The sequence below is a fragment of the Engystomops pustulosus genome, chromosome 5 (assembly GCF_040894005.1).
Source record: "Engystomops pustulosus chromosome 5, aEngPut4.maternal, whole genome shotgun sequence".
In the NCBI taxonomy this organism is placed as follows: domain Eukaryota; kingdom Metazoa; phylum Chordata; class Amphibia; order Anura; family Leptodactylidae; genus Engystomops; species Engystomops pustulosus.
This window is the reverse complement of record NC_092415.1, coordinates 65,188,965-65,210,594: the sequence shown is the minus strand read 5'-3', so window position 1 is coordinate 65,210,594 and position 21,630 is coordinate 65,188,965. Positions and strand designations below refer to the sequence as shown.

Genomic DNA, 21,630 nt, shown 5'->3' with positions numbered 1-21,630 from the left:
CCCTCTCGAGGCTCGATCGCACATTCCGCTTGCAATGCATTTTGCATGGTTTACACGCAGATCACGTGCTGCTGACATAAGTACAGATCACCTTTGTTTCCAAAGAAACGCAAATAACACAATCCCCACCACACTCCTGTTGCATTGCGTTTCAAAAATCAATGCAAGTGGAACATGTGACCGCAATATCAGAAGCTACTTTGGGGTAGTGAACTCTTTTGGTAAGAGATTCGGCTAGACATGCTTTTACGACACACTTCAGACACTTTGTCCAGTTGACTTTGAGAAGGTATCTTTAGACTGAAAGTAGCCCAATGCTTCTCTGATTCGCCTAACAATTCTGCCCTAGCTGTATTTGGAGCCGGGGTTACCTGAGGGCATGCACACACTGAGGAGCAGGGCAGATGGTATAAAGAAACCACTAGCAGAAGAACTCTTTGATCTGCGACAAGCAAGAGCAGCTCCCAAAATGTCCGGACTCAGGTTAACCCTTTATTAAATATCCCTCGCTATAACACATTGGCAGGCACTTAGCAAAAGGAAGTTTAGTGTTACACCACCCGCGATCTGTACTTGTATTGTCAGGCAGCCACTGCCACCTTTAGGGATAACCCAGGCTCAGTAAGGATTTTAAGGGAATGTCTGCCCTGGGCTGCAAGACTTCCATGGCCTCACTGGATTTATCTTCAATGGAGCATTTATGGGACCAGCTGATGCAAAAGTGTGCGATTACGACACAATTATACCATAATCCTCTCCATCCCACATATACACTCACCGGCCACTTTATTAGGTACACCATGCTAGTAACGGGTTGGACCCCCTTTTGCCTTCAGAACTGCCTCAATTCTTCATGTCATAGCTTCAACAAGGTGCTGGAAGCATTCCTCAGAGATTTTGGTCCATATTGACATGATGGCATCACACAGTTGCCGCAGATTTGTTGGCTGCACATCCATGATGCGAATCTCCCGTTCCACCACATCCCAAAGATGCTCTATTGGATTGAGAGACTGTGGAGGCCATTTGAGTACAGTGAACTCATTGTCATGTTCAAGAAACCAGTCTGAGATGATTCCAGTTTTATGACATGGCGGATTATCCTGCTGAAAGTAGCCATCAGATGTTGGGTACATTGTGGTCATAAAGGGATGGACATGGTCAGCAACAATACTCAGGTAGGCTGTGGCGTTGCAACAATGCTCAATTGGTACCAAGGGGCCCAAAGAGTGGCAAGAAAATATTCCCCACACCATGACACCACCACCACCAGCCTGAACCGTTGATACAAGGCAGGATGGATCCATGCTTTCATGTTGTTGACGCCAAATTCTGACCCTACCGAATGTCGCAGCAGAAATCGAGACTCATCAGACCAGGCAACGTTTTTCCAATCTTCTACTGTCCAATTTCGATGAGCTTGTGCAAATTGTAGCCTCGGTTTCCTGTTCTTAGCTGAAAGGAGTGGCACCCGGTGTGGTCTTCTGCTGCTGTAGCCCATCGGCCTCAAAGTTTGACGTACTTTGCGTTCAGAGATGCTCTTCTGCCTACCTTGGTTGTAACGGGTGGCGATTTGAGTCACTGTTGCCTTTCTATCAGCTCGAACCAGTCTGCCCATTCTCCTCTGACCTCTGGTATCAACAAGGCATTTCCGCCCACAGAACTGCCGCTCACTGAATGTTTTTTTTTTTTTTTCGGACCATTCTCTGTAAACCCTAGAGATGGTTGTGCGTGAAAATCCCAGTAGATCAGCAGTTTCTGAAATACTCAGACCAGCCCTTCTGGCACCAACAACCATGCCACGTTCAAAGGCACTCAAATCACCTTTCTTCCCCATACTGATGCTCGGTTTGAACTGCAGGAGATTGTCTTGACCATGTCTACATGCCTAAATGCACTGAGTTGCCGCCTTGTGATTGGCTGATTAGAAATTAAGTGTTAACGAGCAGTTGGACAACTGTACCTAATAAAGTGGCCGGTGAGTGTATACTTCTTTTTGCCTAAAATATTTTGACAGGTGTTCTAGACCATTCCAAGGTCATTATACACTACCGTTTCAGTATTCTTGAAATTTATGAATGATAGGAATAGAAAGAGGTTTGCCTTTATGACAAAATATTCACACTTCATCTTCATCATTCCTGACAGAAAAATCATCCAGACTCCGTAAAGAAATGTAGAAATGTTCTTCCAGTGCCTCCATCAGCTCCAATCCTATTGCAGGTCAGTATTATGGGTCAATATTGGTTTGCATCCAAACACAGGCCATGCTTGGAAAAATCAAATAACAATTTCAGTTATCTTACCTGTTAAATAAGAGAGAAGACATTATCAATGCTATTGCAGAACTAAATCTGCCACCTTGAGGTCAGGATTTGATCAGTATTTTGTAAGCCAAAACCAGAAATAGTCCAAAACATGTAGTGGATACAGATTATTCATTTATAACTTTTCTGTGTGTAGGTTCCACTTTTGGTTTTGGCATACAAATACTGATCCACAATACTGATTGTATCCTGACTGTGTGCAGCTACTCTTAATCTCCCTAAATACTAAATGTGTGCCCTACATAATGTCAATTTCTTAAAAGAGATATTCTTTAACCCCTTCCCGATGCGCGCCATGTCCTGGTGCATGGAGAGGGCTCGCGGGCCGAGCCCTCTCCATAGCCGGTAAGTCTTTGCTGCAGTATGCAGCATGGCCGCTGCCATATTGCCTAGAATCGTCGCTACCTGATGACATCACGGGGAGCGGCGATCCGTTGCCATGACAGCTTCAGGTCTCAAGAAGGCCCGAATCTGTGCTATCAGCACATTGTAATGAAATCCCCATATACTGCCATATTGCAGTATGGCATTATATGGTAGTATCGATCAGACAACCTTGGGTTAAAGTACCCTAGGGAGTCTGAAAAATAGTAAAAGTAAAGATAAAAAAAAAAGTAAAAAAAAAAAATTATAATATAAAAACCTAAAAATTCTAACCCTAGGACTGATATAAATATTAATAAACAGTAAAGATCATAAACACATAAGGTATCGCCGCTCCGAAAATGCCAGATCTATCAAAATATAATAACGTTTTTTTCACTGCGTTTAACCCCATAAGGGAAAATAGTGTCCAAAGTCGAAAATTGCATTTTTTTTGCCATTTTGAAAAATATAAAAAAATTAATAAAAAGTGATCAAAAGGTTGCAGAGTCCTAAAAATTATAGCAATGAAAACGCCATGAAAAGTCGGAAAAAGTGACACCAAACGCAGCTCCGTACACCAAAGTATGAAAAAGTTATTGGTGCCAGAAGATGGCAAAATCCCCCCCAAAATTTTTGTACAGTAGGTTTTAATTTTTTTAAATATATGAAACCATTATAAAACCTATACAAATTTGGTATCCACGTAATCGTAGCAACCTAAAGAAGACATGTCATTTGGTGCGCACAGTGAAAGCTGTGAAATCCAAGCCCACAAGAAAACATCGCAAATGTGTTTTTTCACCATTTTTACTGCATTTGGAATTTTTTTTCCTGCTTCACAGTACACGGCATGGAATATTAAATAAGATCACTACGAAGTGCAATTTGTTACGCAGAAAATAAGCCGTTACAGAGCTCTTTATGTGGAAAAATAAAAAAAGTTATAGATTTTTGAAGGTGGTGAGTGAAAAATGGACGTGAAAAAAACAAAAAAGGCCAAGTCGTTAAGGGGTTAAACAGTTAACTTGGTTAGGTGCTAAGCTGACATGACCAATCCCTCATAAACTCATGCTGATGCTGGGTTATAAGGTTATATACGGTGAGATACTCCAGAATAGCATCTCTAACAAACCCCTCAAATATTTTCCCCACAACAGAAGTTAGACTCACAGGCCTGTAGTTTCCAGGATCGCTTTTTGATCCTTTTTTGTATATTGGTACCACATTTGCTATGCGCCAGTCCTGTGGAACAGAACCAGTCCTCAGGAAATGTTCAAATATTAAAAAATAACGGTCTGTCTATCACGGTACATAGTTCATGCAAAACCTGGGGGTGTATGCCATCTGGCCCTGGTGATTTGTCTATCTTAGTGGTTGTGAGGTGGCACCATATCTCTTCCTGGGTTAAACTGTTGACATTCCAAAGAGAATTTACATAATTCCTCATTGTGTCTTCCACCGGGGGATTTTCCTGGAAAAACACAGTTGGGAATGCGACATTCAGTAGATTGGCCCTTTCCTCATCTCCTTCCACCATGACCCCCATGTTACTCCTCAGAGGGCCCGCACTCTCCGTTATTAGTTTCTTCTCATTATATACTTGAAAAATAATATAGGAATATTTTTACTCTCCCTGGCAATATTTCTCTCAATCTTTATTTTTGTGGCCTTTATCTGCTTTTTACAGAATTTATTTTTCTTTCTATAATCCTGTAATGCCTCTTCGCCACCTACGTGTTTTAGCACCTTAAATGCCTTATATTTCTTGCTTATTGCTCTCCTTACAAGACTAGTTAGCCACATAGGCTTTTTTTTGTTCCTCTTATGCTTTTTCCCATATGGTATGTGTTTCTCACAGGCCTTTTTTTTTTTAGAATATTTGTGAAAAAGTCCCATTGTTTTTTGGGTGCTTTTGTCTTTGAGAACATTATCCCAGTTTATGCCTATAAGGTCTTCCCTTAGTACTGAAAAATTGCCCTCCTTAAGTTTAGAGTGTTTGTTGCCCCTACACTAACGCTCTTAGTAAAGTGTAATTCAAAATCAATGACACTGTGGTCACTATTACCTAGGTTTTCTCTAACATGTAATTTGGTTACCCTATCAGGTCTGTTGGTTAGGATAAGGTCCAGCAGTGCCCCCCCTCTTGTTGGCTCCAGGACTAGTTGCGACAGGTAATTGTCTTTTTTTGTTGACAAGAACCTGCTATCTTTAGAGGACTTGCAGGTTTCGCCCCTCAGTCAATATCTGGGTAATTGAAGTCCCCCATGATAAGTACTTCACCATGCTTTGAAGCCGCATCCATTTCACTTATCAGCATTTCCTCTGCTGCCTCCATTATATTTGGAGCCTTATAACAAACCTCTAGTAATATTTTATTATTTATTTCCCTCCCCTTATCTCCACCAATAGGGACTCCATATTTTCATTTGCGTCACCGATGTCATCTCGCAGGATGGGCTTGAGGCAAGAATTCACATATAAACAAACCCCTCCACCTTTTTTATTTATATGATCCTTTCTAAAAAGACTATAACCATCTATAGTAACAGCCCAGTCATAGCTACTGTCCAGCCAGGTCTCGCTGATACCCACTATATTTCCGCTCCAACATCAACAGTTCCAGTTTCTCCATTTTGTGTGTGAGGCTTCTGGCATTTGTGTACATACACTTTATATGGTTTTCCCCATATTTATTCCTTTGGTTCTTATTCCCCCATGGATTAAGACTCTTCCCAGCTCTCTATCTACACTGTCTTTTTGCCCTGCACAAGTATAGTTGCCCCCCCCCCCAGGTCTCTAGTTTAAACACTCCTCCAACCTTCTAGCCATTTTATCCCCAAAACAGCTGCACCCTCCCCATTGAGGTGCAGCCCATCCCTACTGTAGAGACTGTAGCCGACAGCAAAGTCTAACCAGGTCTCCATGAATCCAAAGCCCTCCTTCCTACACCAACTTTTGAGCCACTTATTTACCTCTGTAATCTTCTGCTGCCTTTTTGATGTGGCACATGGTACAAGTAGTATTTCAGAGTCCTTCCACCTACCTTTTACTTTGTCATTGGTGCCATGACCGATGGATCCTCACCAGCCCCTCCCAATACGCAACATGCTGAGCACCCGACAAACAACACACTGTTCGGTATGCATTGTCTTTGTGACAGATTGCCCTGTCTGTACCCCTAATAATAGAATCTGCCACTACCAGCACCTGTCTGACCTTGACTGAGCAGACATTCCCTTGGTTTTTAGAGGCCATGTCTTGCTGTAGCATCGTTACCACTGAGCTGATATCCCTTTCATCCGTTAGCTTGGCAAACTTATTGGAATGCACCAGATCAGGACTAGACTCCCTGCAACTCTTCCCTCTACCCCGCCTTCTACATGTTACCCAACTAGCTGCCCCCTCACTCTGCACCTCCATACTTCCCTCCCCACACCCATCTTCCCCAGTTAGTTTGTGCTCCAGGAGCAGCAAACTTCGCTCCATATTGTATTGTACTTTGCTCACAGCCTTGAAACTTGCGCATTTAGATCCAGAATCTGGTCTTCGAGATCAACAATTTTCATACATCCCACACAGCAGTATTCCCCCTCGAAAGGTTGTTCACGGAGGGCATACATGGCACAGGATGTACACTGTGTAGCATTGCCACTTATGGAGTCCAATGTTCTAATGGGGAATACAATTGTAATACGGAAGAAAAGAATTCACAGAAAAAGTAACACAAAATACAGCAGTTACCTGCTAAAGTGCATTAAGCTTAAATCCCTAAATCCCACTTTGGACACTGCACACACTTAGGATCACTGCTCGCACTCGGTTTTCTGTTATTGGTTTGAGGAAAATTTCTTAGATGTTTGTTCAAGAATTTATATTGCTGGCCCCTAAAAGTGATCTGTTCAGCCTTGCATAAACACAGAGCAGCTGCTGAGGATAGATAATTATTATTTAATCGTGGACGACCCCTTTAACGTATATCTACTGTCAAAATCAAGCATGATCACACTTACTCATAGATCTAGGCAACATGACTGTGGTAATCATCTTATATATGTTATCCATGGCCTCCTTCCTTCTAAAATCAACTTTTAAAATTATGCTAAAGAGCCTGAAAGGCTCCAGGGGGTGTTACTAGAGTCCCTCCATGCTCTAGCTTCACAGGCTGTTACATTGTGCAAGGAACAATGTAACAACACTGCTGAAACTTTCGTTTCAGCAGTGGGAGGGGAGTCAGCCTATAAATCTGCAAGACGGAGGAGCTATAGTAACACCCCCAGAGCCACTTTGGCCATTAGTTGTTTTTAGAATCAAGGAGGCTATGGATAACAAATATAAGAATATTCCAAAAATCAAGCTGTCTGGATCTACGGGTAAGTGTCACTGGTTTACCATGCTTGAACGTTATGGTAGATTTACTATAAATTGGCCTCTTTCTAAAATGACTATTGTAGAGTCAGCGTTAGTGATGTCACTTTTATATTTCTTTTCAGCATTATCCCCTTTATCGCACAAGTGACTCTGAATGTACGGGAGAAGATGCTCCCTCTCCAGAGGAAAAGAACCTTTTGTTTAAGGAGAAATATGATGTCCTTTCCCAGTATGCTTCTCAAAAGGTTTGGTTCACTGCAAATCATACATTACTGTAGGGATTGTTCTGCGGTCAGCCTACCATTGTACAGTGTGATGTAAAGGTCTGGAGAGTTATATTTGGCACATACACAAATGATGGCCCAAATTTATCAAAAGTAGTTGCCTCACTAATGTGCAGGGTGCGCTAGATTATTGAATATTAGTGCACGTTAATCTGCCGCACCGTGCCCTTTTTTGGGGGGGCGGGGGAGGGTGTGTGTGTGTGGAGGGGAGCACCTTTAACATAAACCGAACATATATACTGGCAGTATAGGGATATAATGAAAAGGACAAAAATAATCCTCTGAAGTGTCACTTAATGCCATATCTTTCCAACTTTCATTACTGTAAATCTTTTGCGTACAGTTGTTGTTTCTCTATGTCTTCAACATATGGCTGCAGCGGTCATATTTGTCTAATCCAAATTTTACCCGTGTCATGGCTGTATGTCTGCAACGTTAGTCCGTGTTTTACAGGAAGCCAGTGACTGAGCTAGTCCAGCCCATTAAGGCCATGTGATTGTTGTCCAGCAGCCCACCACAAAAGTGGCTGTAAAGCCTAGTACAACTCGTTTTTTTTTTTTACAGCCCAAGTGACTTCCATGGGACTGTTAGAGCATGTCCTATTCTAATCCATATTTGAGGCTCAATTTTTCCTCATGGGCAGCAGACTCAGACATAGTACTCAGCATGAGCCCACATAAATACATAGAGCTGTGAGACAAATGCAAAAAAAAAACATCTGTAGCACCTGAGGAAAAAAATATTGTGTGCAGGAGGGCTAAGGGACAGTTCACATCTGTTACATCTTCAGTTATTGTGAGTCAGCTTCAGATACGCAAGGTATAATGGAAAGACATGCACCTGTTCCGTGTGCGCGACCTTATCTGGTTTGGGCTCAAAATAACTGAAGACCTGATGGAGATATGGACGGTCCCTCAGTAGAATTTTCAGGTATAATTCAATTTATCGCAACTTTTATGGGACCATTTGGAGTCATAAAGGTTTTTTCTTGTAGCTGCTTCGGTTGATTCAGCCCAGACTCATACTAAGTGGCCACACACACAGCGCTTGTGAAGTGCTCCATGATAATGTACCAGAAATCAGCGTCCCGTCATTTAGCTGGAGAAACAGAAATAATCCAAGCTTCATCATGGTAAGTTATTACTTATATTGTCGTTAATTACTTTGCTTTTTTGAATGTAATTTTTATTTGGAGTCAGATTTCAATAGCCTATGCTATTCCGATTTAAAAAAAAATGTCTTTGTGTGTGTGACCGTTCCCTGTGTCAGTATTCTGAATCTTTTTGATACTTTATATAAGGGCTCATTCACACGAACGTAATGGAGACCGATATGCGGTCATGTATTGGTCCCCATTGACGTCCAGTTACTGTATCTGACCATGACCGTGCACGGTGAAATATAGAACACGTCCTATATTTTGCCATGTTACAGCCCTGGCCACTCACTTCTCTCAGCGCACGGCTGTATGTTGTTTGAATGTACCCTACGATTTATTTACATCACCTGGCTCCCTGCCAGTAGCATGTGGTGAGTCCCAGGGAGGGGCAGCTGCTGCCTGTATCTCCTGCGCATTCATGCTCTCCTTCCCCCTCCCTGCCTGCTCAATGCACGTGACAGGAATGGTGGAGGAGAGGAGCCTGACACAGGCTGCACCTTTCCCTTCCCCCACCCACCACATGCTGCAGGTACTGGGCCAAGTAATGTGAATTAAACTTATATAAACTTCTAAAAGGAGTGCTGACAAAGGCCCTTAAGAAATCAGCATAGCATAGGCTATTGTAAACTGTTACCAGCCAAAAATGACATTCGTGATGACAGGTTCCCTTTAAAGAGAACCCGTCATGCAAAATAACCCCCCTAAACTAAATATATTTTCATAAACTGCCATTAGAGAGCATTGCCTCTATCCCTTCATTGTCCCCCTACATGCCTGTAAACCTGAGCAATGAGGTCCTAAAGCTGTATGCAAATGACCTGTGAAATGTCCAATGAAGCATTAGCATATTCAAGCTGTCCACTCTATTCATGAGTGGGAGGCACAGCCACACCCCCAGTGCATGACTGACAGCCTGTATAATGATGTGAGGCTGTATAATGATGTGCTTCCTGCAGCCTGTGTGTGCATGTGTGTGTGTATTGGAGAGATACAACAGCTCCAGGCAGCCATGTTACAGCAGAACATGTCAGATTCATGTGTAGCTGATGTCTGTGTCTCTCACCTGTATATTAGGAGGATGCAGCATGTCAGCAGATGCAGCAAACACACTAGCCATGCTTTACTATACATTACACACAGACATGAGCAGGGGGAGGAGAGGGGAGGGGTAACAGGGGTGACATCACTGCCTCTGACCATGTGACCAGCCTCATTTACATGATAAAGAATAGATGATTTTACAATGAATAATGTATGAAATAACTAGATAAAGGCTGGGATGGGATCCTTGTGAGCTGCTCCAACAGGTAGAGGTGACAGGGCAAGTGACACAGACCTGATGACAGGTGTCCTTTAACATCTACAATACCTGGTACAGCAGTAATAGACTGCAAGTCCAACAATTGGGTGTAACAGTCACATGTTGTCACGGTTACAATACATGACTAACACTATATTGGCGCTGTCATCTTCTAGGACCCTGACAGAAAAATTGGATTACATCAGCTTAATATATAAAACATAAGTCAGCATTTAATCAGGGTGCGATCAGGGTTTGGTCAGTGAAAAACTGACATTTTGCATCAGAGTGCAATCAGTGTCTCAGTTTTTCATACACATTTTCAATGCAATTTCAATTCGTTGAAAGTCTGAAAAAGCCCATTGATTACAATGGGTTAGAGTGCAATGCAAGTTCTCCACGTCAAAAGTACGCACAGAACACACGCGTGAAAAACGCAAGTGTGCAAGGGGCCTAACTGAACACATTTTTGCACAGCAAATTTGCAATCTGTTCCTTTGCATTTCCTTTACCTCAGTAACAATTAAAGGTTCTGCAGGCTGGATGAGATGCACACAAATATTTTGCACTCCACAGGCTGAGGAACGTGAAGGGGAAATTGGACCTTTTGCGGCACCGCTCCGAGAACATGTCCAATAGAAAGTAATGGGGCTGTTAGTTATCCATTATATGTGCAGCGAGCTCACAGCCAAAGCCTTATGAAAACCGTATAAATACAATACAACTGCTACACATCTTACAGATATTATCCAGGCTGTATATATTACATTTACTAGAGTATTATTTATTTCTACTGGCCACGTCATTTACTGTCCTATAACATTTAATAAATGATGTTTGTTTGTAATGTTTGTAGTTTTATGTGAGGCCAATTATAAAGGTTATTTTGATGTTGCCGCTTTAACAGTAAAGTAATGGCTTTCAGCCAAGGAAATCAGGTTCTTCTTTCTCTGCCTTGTAGACTTGGTTATTAGCAGCACACTGCATAATTACCATAATATAGAAAATATAACATACATAGGTTATATGTCTGAATACATGTGTCGTGACCTGGGCAGTAGATGGATTACTGCCTAGGTAAGGGCTGTGTTCACATGTGGCATTTACATTGCGTCTTAAAATGCAATTCAAAAGCTGTGAAGAGATTTGCCTAATTGCATTAACGGGGTTTTCCATCTTCAGCAAATAATTGATATTGTTTATGTAAGGAAAAGTTATGCCATTTACCAATGTACTTTCTGTATAAATTCCTTGGGCCCTTGGTCAGGATCATAAGAATGCACACGCCTTGCGTGTGTGTGAAACTGCTCCTCCCACCCTAACTAATACATAGTTAACACATGCTTTAACCCCTTCCCGCCGCAGCCCTTTTTTGTTTTTATTTTTACTCCTCACCTTCAAAAATCTATATCTTTTCTAATTGTCCATGTACAGAGCTGAGTGATGGCTTATTTGGATCGTGCTGGCACTATATAAATCGTCCTCATGCGGCAATGGCTCGCTAACAAGGGTGATCTACACTCACCGGCCACTTTATTAGGTACACCATGCTAGTAACGGGTTAGACCCCCTTTTGCCTTCAGAACTGCCTCAATTCTTCGTGGCATAGATTCAACAAGGTGCTGGAAGCATTCCTCAGAGATTTTGGTCCATATTGACATGATGGCATCACACAGTTGCCGCAGATTTGTCGGCTGCACATCCCTGATGCGAATCTCCCGTTCCACCACATCCCAAAGATGCTCTATTGGATTGAGATCTGGTGACTGTGGAGGCCATTTGAGTACAGTGAACTCATTGTCATGTTCAAGAAACCAGTCTGAGATGATTCCAGCTCTATGACATGGCGCATTATCCTGCTGAAAGTAGCCATCAGATGTTGGGTACATTGTGGTCATAAAGGGATGGACATGGTCAGCAACAATGCTCAGGTAGGCTGTGGCGTTGCAACGATGCTCAATTGGTACCAAGGGGCCCAAAAAGTGCCAAGAAAATATTCCCCACACCATGACACCACCACCACCAGCCTGAACCGTTGATACAAGGCAGGATGGATCCATGCTTTCATGTTGTTGACGCCAAATTCTGACCCTACCATCTGAATGTCGCAGCAGAAATCGAGACTCATGAGACCAGGCACTCGGTGTGGTCTTCTGCTGTTGTAGCCCATCTGCCTCAAAGTTCGACGTACTGTGCGTTCAGAGATGCTCTTCTGCCTACCTTGGTTGTAACGGATGACGATTTGAGTCACTGTTGCCTTTCTATCAGCTCGAACCAGTCTGCCCATTCTCCTCTGACATCAACAAGGCATTTCCGCCCACAGAACTGCCGCTCACTGGATGTTTTTTTCTTTTTCGGACCATTCTCTGTAAACCCTAGAGATGGTTGTGCGTGAAAATCCCATTAGATCAGCAGTTTTTGAAATACCTTTCGTCCCCATACTGATGCTCGGTTTGAACTGTAGGAGATTGTCTTGACCATGTCTACATGCCTAAATGCACTGAGTTGCCGCCATTTGATTGGCTGATGAGAAATTAAGTGTTAACGAGCAGTTGGACAGGTGTACCTAATAAAGCGGCCGGTGAGTGTATATCGCCTTGTGTCCTCAAGTGGAAAAACAGCCGTTAACATTTGTGGTTAGCATTAGAACCTTGCAGTGTGAGCCCCATTGGGGACAGAGACCGATTTGGTGCTATATAAAGATATAAATAAAGAATTATTATTACAATAAATTAAAGAAGACCTGCCGTTTTAGTAAACAATTGTATTGCTTTTTTTCTGTCATCAGGTCTCTGCCACTAGTCCTGTCACCACTACCTGTTGGAGTAGCTCACAAGGATCCATCCAAACCATTTTCTATTCAATTCATACATCAATCATTCTAAAATAATCTTTTCTTTATTATGTAAATGAGGCTGGTCACATGGAGAAAGTGATGTTACCCCTCCCCCTAATCATGTCTGTGTGTATTGTATAGTAAAGCATTGCTAGTGTCTGTGCTTTATCTGCTGACATGGTCTGTCCTCCCATACACATGTGAGACACAGACATCAGCTACACATGAATCTGACATCTTCTGCTATAACAAGGCTGCCTGGAGCAGTTGTATCTCACCTATACACACACAGGCTGTCAGTCATGTGTATAGGAGTATCTCATACACAAAAGCTGCAGGGGCCGCCAGCACCAGGAAGCACACGGAGGAGCCATTACACCATTGTACATCACATCAATAAACAGACTGTCAGTCAAGCACCTGGGGGTTTGGCTGTGCCTCCCACTCATAAATAAGCTGTACAGCTGAATATGATAATGACTTACTGGACATCTCTCAGGTCATTTGCATACAGCTTTAGGACCTGATAGTTTAAGTGTATAGGCATGTAGAGGGACAATGACCGAATAGGGACAATGCTTTCTAATGGCAGTTTATGAAAATATATTTAGTTTAGGGGGTTAATTTGCCTGAGGGGTTCTCTTTAAATCTGTTGCATTATTGTTCGAACAGTATGAATAAATAATAATCAACATTCTGCAAGTAAAAAAAAAGTTGTGCATCTGCAAACAATACCCCGGAACTGTTAACTTTGCAGGACCCTCTCTTCCCCATTAGGCCGTCTTCCCACAACAGAGTTATGAGACATGCATGGTTCAGTTCAGTAATTTGAGAATGGATTCTGGAAATTCGAAAAGTGTATCAGAGATTCTTGGATCAAACTTTCATGGGCGACTGCCATTATTTTACAAATAACCATTTGATTATTCCACATACAACTGATGTTAGTTATATTAGAACTTTAGTATTATGTAACAGTTGTGTATATATATTTATACACACATTTGTTAATTGAATGTTATTAGAAAACATAGACCTGTGTGAGGATAATTTCCCGTAAATGTAGCCATATTGGCCCATAGGCACGAGATGTCCTTGGATATGATCAGATTAAATGTCCAGATGAGAACACAGAACAGGTGGAAATCTTTCCATTATAGGTTCTCAGTGTTGTCTTGACTCCTGGTTTTGATTTACAATAAGGAATATTATACAGTCAATTAATTTTATGGTTTAGGCCAAAAATCATAAGAACACTTGCTGAGGACTCAAAATGTTAGATTCCACTTGCCTGAATCCAACAGAAACTTCATAGGTTATAATTTATATGTTTTCCTTTTTCTTAGGCAACGATTACAACTGAAGACTTTTCCCTGGAAAAATGCTTTCTTCCGACAGAGAACACGGTCATCCGCGTCTACTGTGTAGCCGCAGCGCTGCTCTGTATTTGTGCGGTAATCTACTTGTTACCACTGGACTTTTCAAAATCATTTTACACCATAAAACAAAAGCCTGTATGACGGAGCGGCCTGCGTTTCAGCAGTCTGATCTTTCTCCTCTCTACAATAAACCAGTGAATTTTACAAATATATATTTATTAAATGATGTTCCTGTACAATATGTGACTGTTCCCTATAAATTAAGAAAAGAAAATGTCTTCATTGATGTAATAGCCATATCACCTGCCGCACAGTCAGCTTGGGATTTTCAGATCATCCAATGGACAAGCCAACATGAAGGCCTACCCTCACCCTTAGAGCTCTATTGTAGTACAATGTGGTAATTGATATCAAATGTGCTTAATTTGTTTTCTAAAATAAAAGGCCAATCTTTAGGGGAAAAACACCACCTCAGTTTTAATTGTGTTGGGAATTTGCAGTCCTAGCTATTTATACAAGACTAGCCAGCTACCCCAGGGAACTATGTAGTCAATATAATGGTCAAAAAGAACATGGCCAGAGACACTGACATCTGGCTGGTGGCACACGACAGTGCTCGATCTGTTACCTGGCCATCTTACATGGACCGACCATACTGCTGAGGGTAGGTCTCCATACACTGTAGTCTTGTCCCAGGCACTGTGGTCGTTCCTTGAAAGCCGGCCAGTGCAGAGCCCATGTTTAGCAGACTGAGCACTGGCGTGTGCCAGCCTCTTGGACCTTGTGATCTTGAATAATTAAGAATAAATCAAACTTTCTTTGATGTCCACTGCTTGAAAATATACTGCATCAAACCTCCACTGTAAGTGGAAAGGAAGATATAGGACTGATCGGAATGACGTGGCCTCAAAAGACTTTTTACCCCTGTTATTGCAACAGTAAATTTGGACAATGTACACGTTATCTCTGACAAATATAATCTAGACTCGCTCACAGAAACACACAAAGTATAAAATATAAAGCAGTGTAGTAGATACTAAAAAGGACATGCCTTATTGCTACAGCAGTTCTTGCTTTGTATGTCTGTATAGATATATATATATGCATGTGTGTACGTATGTATATGTGTATATAGTATCGTACCACAACTTCTTTTTAGAGAACATTTGCATAAATTATTCAAGTTTGAGAAATATATTCACACATCAATTCTATAATATGTAAAATAAACCAGCTTTCTAATGTGTCTCTTTATTAAAAGAGAAATTAAAATGTCATCTTGTAATTTATCAGGCTAGACAAAGATTTCAACCTTTTTGTTTCCCCTCCTCGCACCACCCTCCTCCTCATCATCATGTTTCGGCCTGGCACAATGACAGCAGCTGCTGCTGTGATAAAGGTAGGAAGGCTTTACCCAGTGCTGCCATAGTATCTCTTTCTTGAAACATTCACAGTATTCCTTGTGGCAATTGCGTGAATGCTAGATCCATGTTGCAAAAAAAAAAAAAAAAAAAAAATCAAACATTTTCTAAAAAAACAAAACAAAAAAACTTTAAAGTTTTAAACAAATCCTTGGTTCCCACTGAAACACAGCTAGGCTGCAGTTTTGAACAGAGAAATGGATTCCAATATTTTTTTTTGTTTTAAAGCTGAGACTCTCCACTTCCTCCAGCGCCTGCACATAAAAATAGAAGGAAAACAAAAAAAAAGGCATGTTTGCTGCAACAACTGGTCATTGTAGGACCTTATTTGTAAAGGTAAGTGGTTAATTTGCATAATTTATATATTTTTTTTTGTTTTCTTTTTTTTTGTACTAAAGAGCATTTCCTTCTTTTTATATAAACCAGAAAAAAAACTAAATTCTACAGATAGTTCCCACCCGCAGTCACAGCTGCAGGCAAGTTTTGACATCAAGCTGTACAGCGCAATCAAAAACATACTTACATCTTAGCTCATTTTACAGGTACAGCCATAATCAAGGCACAAAGATCTTCTACAAGTATTATTTTTTTCAATAAAGTTGTACAAAATAATATTACATTTTACATCTGTACATTATAATAAACCAGCAGTTAAACAAAAATCAAAAAGAAAAAAAAAATCTATATAGAGGACTAACGCCCAGTAATGATCTAAGGCTAAAAAGATCATCTGTGGACAGAACGTATAATATCAGTGAGGGTGGTAATTTGTTTTTTTCTTATTTTTTTTTCTTTTCTATTTTTTGTATATCTTTTTTTCTTCTCTTTTCTGCCTTGACGTGAGAGGCTGAAAGCAGCTGCAGTTTGAATGCCTGAGGTGTGCAGAAACACTTAGCCACAATACACCATAAAAAATAAAAAGGTAAAAATTGCTTAACTTTGCCTCTTCATTACCTAGTCCATGTACTGTCCCAGAAACATTCTTCATACTCCTAGGTGTCACAAAAGGCCTGCAGCCCACTGCTCTGCAATGTCATACAAGCCCCCCCCACTTCGCCTGAAGGCTCAAAGAGCAGAGGTCACTTTACCAGTTGACCTGCAACTCAACAAATGCTAAAACTTGTGACGTTAATAAATATTTCTGGTGCTGCTACATTGTGTGTGTACTTCCTCAACAGGTTGTTTTTTTTTTAAAGTTTTTTTTTAGGTTTTTTTTCCTGATACAAAGTGCATTATTTCATTTTCCTCCATCAAGTACTCTTCAGTGTCATGTTAAAGAAAAATAGCTATAATAAAATAATAAAGTAAACCCACACAGGGATGAGTCTGAGCATAGTGCCATCAAAAAGATGGGTACAATTTGCAAGGGCCACTGCCCATGAGAAGATTAAAAAAAATTGCTAAAAGAACAGAGGTAGCCTAAGGCTTAGTGGAATGGTATTAAACCGTTCTTGTTCAGAGAGCCATTTAAAGAAAAGCTACTTTGTGTTGTCCCTTCTCCACAAAAGAGGTCAGACTCTTTGTCAGTATTATATTGAATTCAGCGCTTCTCCTCCTTACCCCGGAGGGGCAACTTCATCTTTCCTTGCCTCTAAAATATGTAAATCCTTATATAATTTATTTTTCTCTCTCTCTATATATATATATCTATCTATATATATATACTTTATATCAATGATTAATAACATGAACTTTAGAAAGGTGCAGTCTGTGATATAAAATAGAAAAAAAATAACAAAACAAAAATAAAGTAGTTTTGATATTGCCTCTTGGGATAGCTCATCTATTTCCTCTGCCTTTATAACCTGGGCCACTCCACAGACAGCTATGTAACAGTTTTCTAAAAATCAGGAGTGTGTAGCGGGGCGGCTATACTGGTAAATAAAATAATAAATATGTTGTCCTGTCACACCCACCCTTCAGATTGGACGTGCTTGCGGCACAATCAAGTGGAGGATACTCATTTTTTTTTGCTTCACTGAAACCACCTTCCTCACCCAATGTATGCAAGTTGAAGACTGTCCATGTTATGACGTGAACTAACAGCAACCAGCCTAATAGTTCAGCATCGGAGAAATGATCAGCAGCCAGATCCTACTGATTCAATAGCAGAAATATATTAGCTCAGTCCACAAGTGTCTGGACTATGGAACTTATAGGCACATTTTAAAGATGCCAATCTTGCCCTAGGGTGACCTTGCAGTATAGCTGCACCCTGGATTTAGTAATGTGGTCACTTTATGAACATTAGTCCCTTTTAACAAGAGGGGGGTATGAGAAGCATCTGCCCATCGCATGCTTAGCCTAGCAGAAAGAGGCGTGCAAGAATTCTTCAGCTGGCAAAGCTGCAGAATTGACAGTGAGGGGCATAGTACATATGTGACGTGACAACTGGGGGCTACTTTATGATCCCGCTCTATATAAAAGTGTCTGTGAAGGTGAGAAGTGCTAGAATAACTAAGGATACATGAGTTGCAAAAGCTTAATCTATGCTCTGACAAAAGGCCAATAGGTTTCTTAGTTATGGGGGTGAGCAGCACTGGTATAGTGACAAAAAAAACAAGTGTAAAATAAAACAAGGACAGAAAACGCCCTCTCATAAAACAAAGTTGGGGGGGAAAAATCATTGCTCAACGAAAAATACCAAAATAAAAGGGTAGAAGCCTAGAAAAAGTGCGCTGTGGGGATGTTCCACCCTGTGTGGAGCAGTACAGAGGAAAGAGACAGAAAATAGTAGCAAAGTATTTAAAACCACAGGCTCCACGGTGAGAACGATTACAAGAGTTCATATTGGCGGAGGTGCATTCTCTGGATGATATCTCGACAGTCATTGAAAACTCTGCGAATGTTCTCCGTGTCTACGGCACAGGTAAAATGAGGGTAGCAGTAATGTCTTCCATCGCCACTCGCCGTGCTTATCCTCTGCACAAACACAAACACAATGATTTGTTAGATATGCCGGGCCATTCATTTTGCATTAATAAAGCCAACAAATTAGTTTTGCATGTAATGCTCTAAAATTATATTTTCCCTCTACAAGTAGGACCAATCATTGGGTCAGGTTTAATAAAAGTGTCAAAGTGATACAGAGGAGAGTCGCAACCTGCACCAGATCAGTGCCTGATGCTGAATAAGAATCTCTTGCAATTGCATCTCCAAATAGTTGGCTTAGTGTACGCTACAGAAATGTCCCGAAATTAGCTTATGAGGGCTTGTTTTAACCATTTTTATTCTATTCTTGCCATCGAAAAAAACCCATTTATTTATGAGTTACAACTTTTGGGATACTAACTGCAGTATAAAAATAAGAGTGGTACAACAGAGAAGTACAGTACATGCCCCCCTGCACTTTCTAAACAGGCAGCTAACCCTTATTAGACATTAAAATGTACTGTATATAAATTAATGTGGGGAACTATATGGCATGGGGGATTTTAAACAAATAGCGGTCACTGTATAACAGTGAGGGTCTTGTATCTAAATGAATGAGGGGGCCAGGCACCGTCTCCAAGTGAATGAGGGGGCCAGGCACCGTCTCCAAGTGAATGAGGGGGCCAGGCACCGTCTCCAAGTGAATGAGGGGGCCAGGCACCGTCTCCAAGTGAATGAGGGGGCCAGGCACCGTCTCCAAGTGAATGAGGGGGCCAGGCACCGTCTCCAAGTGAATGAGGGGGCCAGGCACCGTCTCCAAGTGAATGAGGGGGCCAGGCACCGTCTCCAAGTGAATGAGGGGGCCAGGCACCGTCTCCAAGTGAATGAGGGGGCCAGGCACCGTCTCCAAGTGAATGAGGGGGCCAGGCACCGTCTCCAAGTGAATGAGGGGGCCAGGCACCGTCTCCAAGTGAATGAGGGGGCCAGGCACCGTCTCCAAGTGAATGAGGGGGCCAGGCACCGTCTCCAAGTGAATGAGGGGGCCAGGCACCGTCTCCAAGTGAATGAGGGGGCCAGGCACCGTCTCCAAGTGAATGAGGGGGCCAGGCACCGTCTCCAAGTGAATGAGGGGGCCAGGCACCGTCTCCAAGTGAATGAGGGGGCCAGGCACCGTCTCCAAGTGAATGAGGGGGCCAGGCACCGTCTCCAAGTGAATGAGGGGGCCAGGCACCGTCTCCAAGTGAATGAGGGGGCCAGGCACCGTCTCCAAGTGAATGAGGGGGCCAGGCACCGTCTCCAAGTGAATGAGGGGGCCAGGCACCGTCTCCAAGTGAATGAGGGGGCCAGGCACCGTCTCCAAGTGAATGAGGGGGCCAGGCACCGTCTCCAAGTGAATGAGGGGGCCAGGCACCGTCTCCAAGTGAATGAGGGGGCCAGGCACCGTCTCCAAGTGAATGAGGGGGCCAGGCACCGTCTCCAAGTGAATGAGGGGGCCAGGCACCGTCTCCAAGTGAATGAGGGGGCCAGGCACCGTCTCCAAGTGAATGAGGGGGCCAGGCACCGTCTCCAAGTGAATGAGGGGGCCAGGCACCGTCTCCAAGTGAATGAGGGGGCCAGGCACCGTCTCCAAGTGAATGAGGGGGCCAGGCACCGTCTCCAAGTGAATGAGGGGGCCAGGCACCGTCTCCAAGTGAATGAGGGGGCCAGGCACCGTCTCCAAGTGAATGCGTGGGCATCTCAAGGTGTGAGTCCCAAACCTGTGTGGCCCATGATTTCTATGTCCTTCATGGCTGCAATACTATTCAGTCTATATAATACATTCTTTGGCTACATTTAACAGGTATTAGTATTGGAGACCTAAAAAGGCCTCTGTTGCCATAAGGGGTTGTACCATGTATTCTTGTTAACCCCAATCTTATGGCAATCTGATCAGTGGGGGTCTAACTGCTTGGATCACCTGTCACAAGAACATGGGTGCTGTTCTCACTAATTGAATAAAGGGGTAGGACAAACTGCAGTAGGTAGGCATCGTTTCAAGATAAGTGGGGTCCTAGTGGTCAGACCCACATACTATCTCCTATAACAGTAATGGCCTTTTAGAGACCAAGTGCCCAAACTACAACAACCTACTTACTTATCACAAAGTGCCAACACAGCAACTTATTGCTCCCTGCAGTGTTAAATCATATCAGCATCCTGAGGACACCAGTACAATAGAAAGAATGGTAAGAAATTGTGATTATTGTAGGTTTCATTCCTGGGTCCCCTGGACAGGAAGAATTGCAAAGTCCAGAACAAGAGCTCTAATGATAATCCAGCTCTGTCCACACCTTCCCTCTCCTCCTGTAATACCAGGCAGCCAAGGATGTGTCAGTTTAAAATAGGACTGAGCGCGACACATCCTGGACTATTTTGGACTGCAGAAGAGGCCTCAAGTCCTCTGTGGTGAACTCCGTGATGGGTGACAGCCTGGGTGCCAAAAGACAGGGCTTGGAATGGCATCTCTGGCACCCATGGCATAGGTTTACCATCACTGCCCTGTAATGTACAACATAGGTAACAAGTCTTAGCCCAACTGAATAATGCTTTCTGTTATTTTAGTTTATTACAAAAAACCATAAAAGTACTATAAAAACTTACTAAAAATTCATCTCTGATGAAAAACTTGGCCCTCGTCACTTTGGGATCTTCTCCTGCATCTGGTGTTGCTGTACAAAAGATTAAGACATGAATAATGTAGTCAAAATGAGAGTAAAATACCCAGTGTTGTGTGGATGGGACCTTAATCTATATTATCACGTTACATGATGACTCTTCTTACCATCGTCAGGTACAGTGTAGCGCACATATTCGGGGAAGTAATCTTCTATTTTTGATTTCCCTGCCAAGACTTTTTCGGCCAGCATATCTTGTTTGTTCAAAAATAAGATAACAGATATAGTCCGTAACCACCTGTAGAGACCAAAGACATTGTCAAATTTGCCATCAACCAATATCAATTTCATACTGATATCGAACAGTAAAATACAGCAAAGCAGAGATAGAGGCAGGACGATGCATCACATGGAAGTGTATTCTTGTACAATGTCACATTTTGGATTTAGATGTACATCTATCCACTCGCTTGAAATTACAGACAGAAATCCACTGTTATTGCAGATTTTGCACAGATTTTACTTCTGCAGAGGATTTCCCCTAGAATTGAAGGGATTAGCTGTGCATCGGGAGCAGAAACCCAATATTCTGAGCATTTTTTACATCTGCAGATCATTGCAATGTAGAGGATTTCTGTAGCTATGAAATCACACTAACATCATAG

The 21,630-nt window shown here is 42.2% G+C and overlaps 2 protein-coding genes across 7 annotated transcripts in view; one reads left to right on the top strand and one right to left on the bottom strand.

The window, feature by feature from the left end:
- MPPE1 (metallophosphoesterase 1) overlaps positions 1 to 15,541 on the top strand; it is a 32,095-nt gene extending 16,554 nt beyond the window's left edge. For 2 of the 4 annotated variants that reach the window (XM_072152262.1, XM_072152263.1), the window contains exons 7-10: positions 2,149 to 2,223; positions 7,184 to 7,306; positions 8,340 to 8,477; positions 13,987 to 15,541. In XM_072152262.1, the coding sequence (XP_072008363.1) occupies positions 2,149 to 2,223; positions 7,184 to 7,306; positions 8,340 to 8,477; positions 13,987 to 14,160 (510 nt within the window). In that variant the 3' untranslated portion in view covers positions 14,161 to 15,541. The remainder of the gene's footprint in view (positions 1 to 2,148; positions 2,224 to 7,183; positions 7,307 to 8,339; positions 8,478 to 13,986) is intronic. The other 2 variants (XM_072152264.1, XM_072152265.1) reach the window with 2 other exon arrangements.
- A 1,078-nt stretch (positions 15,542 to 16,619) lies between these two features.
- Positions 16,620 to 21,630, bottom strand: part of GNAL (G protein subunit alpha L) — a 173,419-nt gene continuing 168,408 nt past the window's right edge. For all 3 annotated transcript variants that reach the window (XM_072152258.1, XM_072152260.1, XM_072152261.1), the window contains 3 exons: positions 21,133 to 21,263; positions 20,952 to 21,019; positions 16,620 to 18,362 (listed from right to left, as the gene is read on the bottom strand). In XM_072152258.1, coding sequence (XP_072008359.1) covers positions 18,216 to 18,362; positions 20,952 to 21,019; positions 21,133 to 21,263 — 346 coding nt within the window. In that variant the 3' untranslated portion in view covers positions 16,620 to 18,215. The remainder of the gene's footprint in view (positions 18,363 to 20,951; positions 21,020 to 21,132; positions 21,264 to 21,630) is intronic.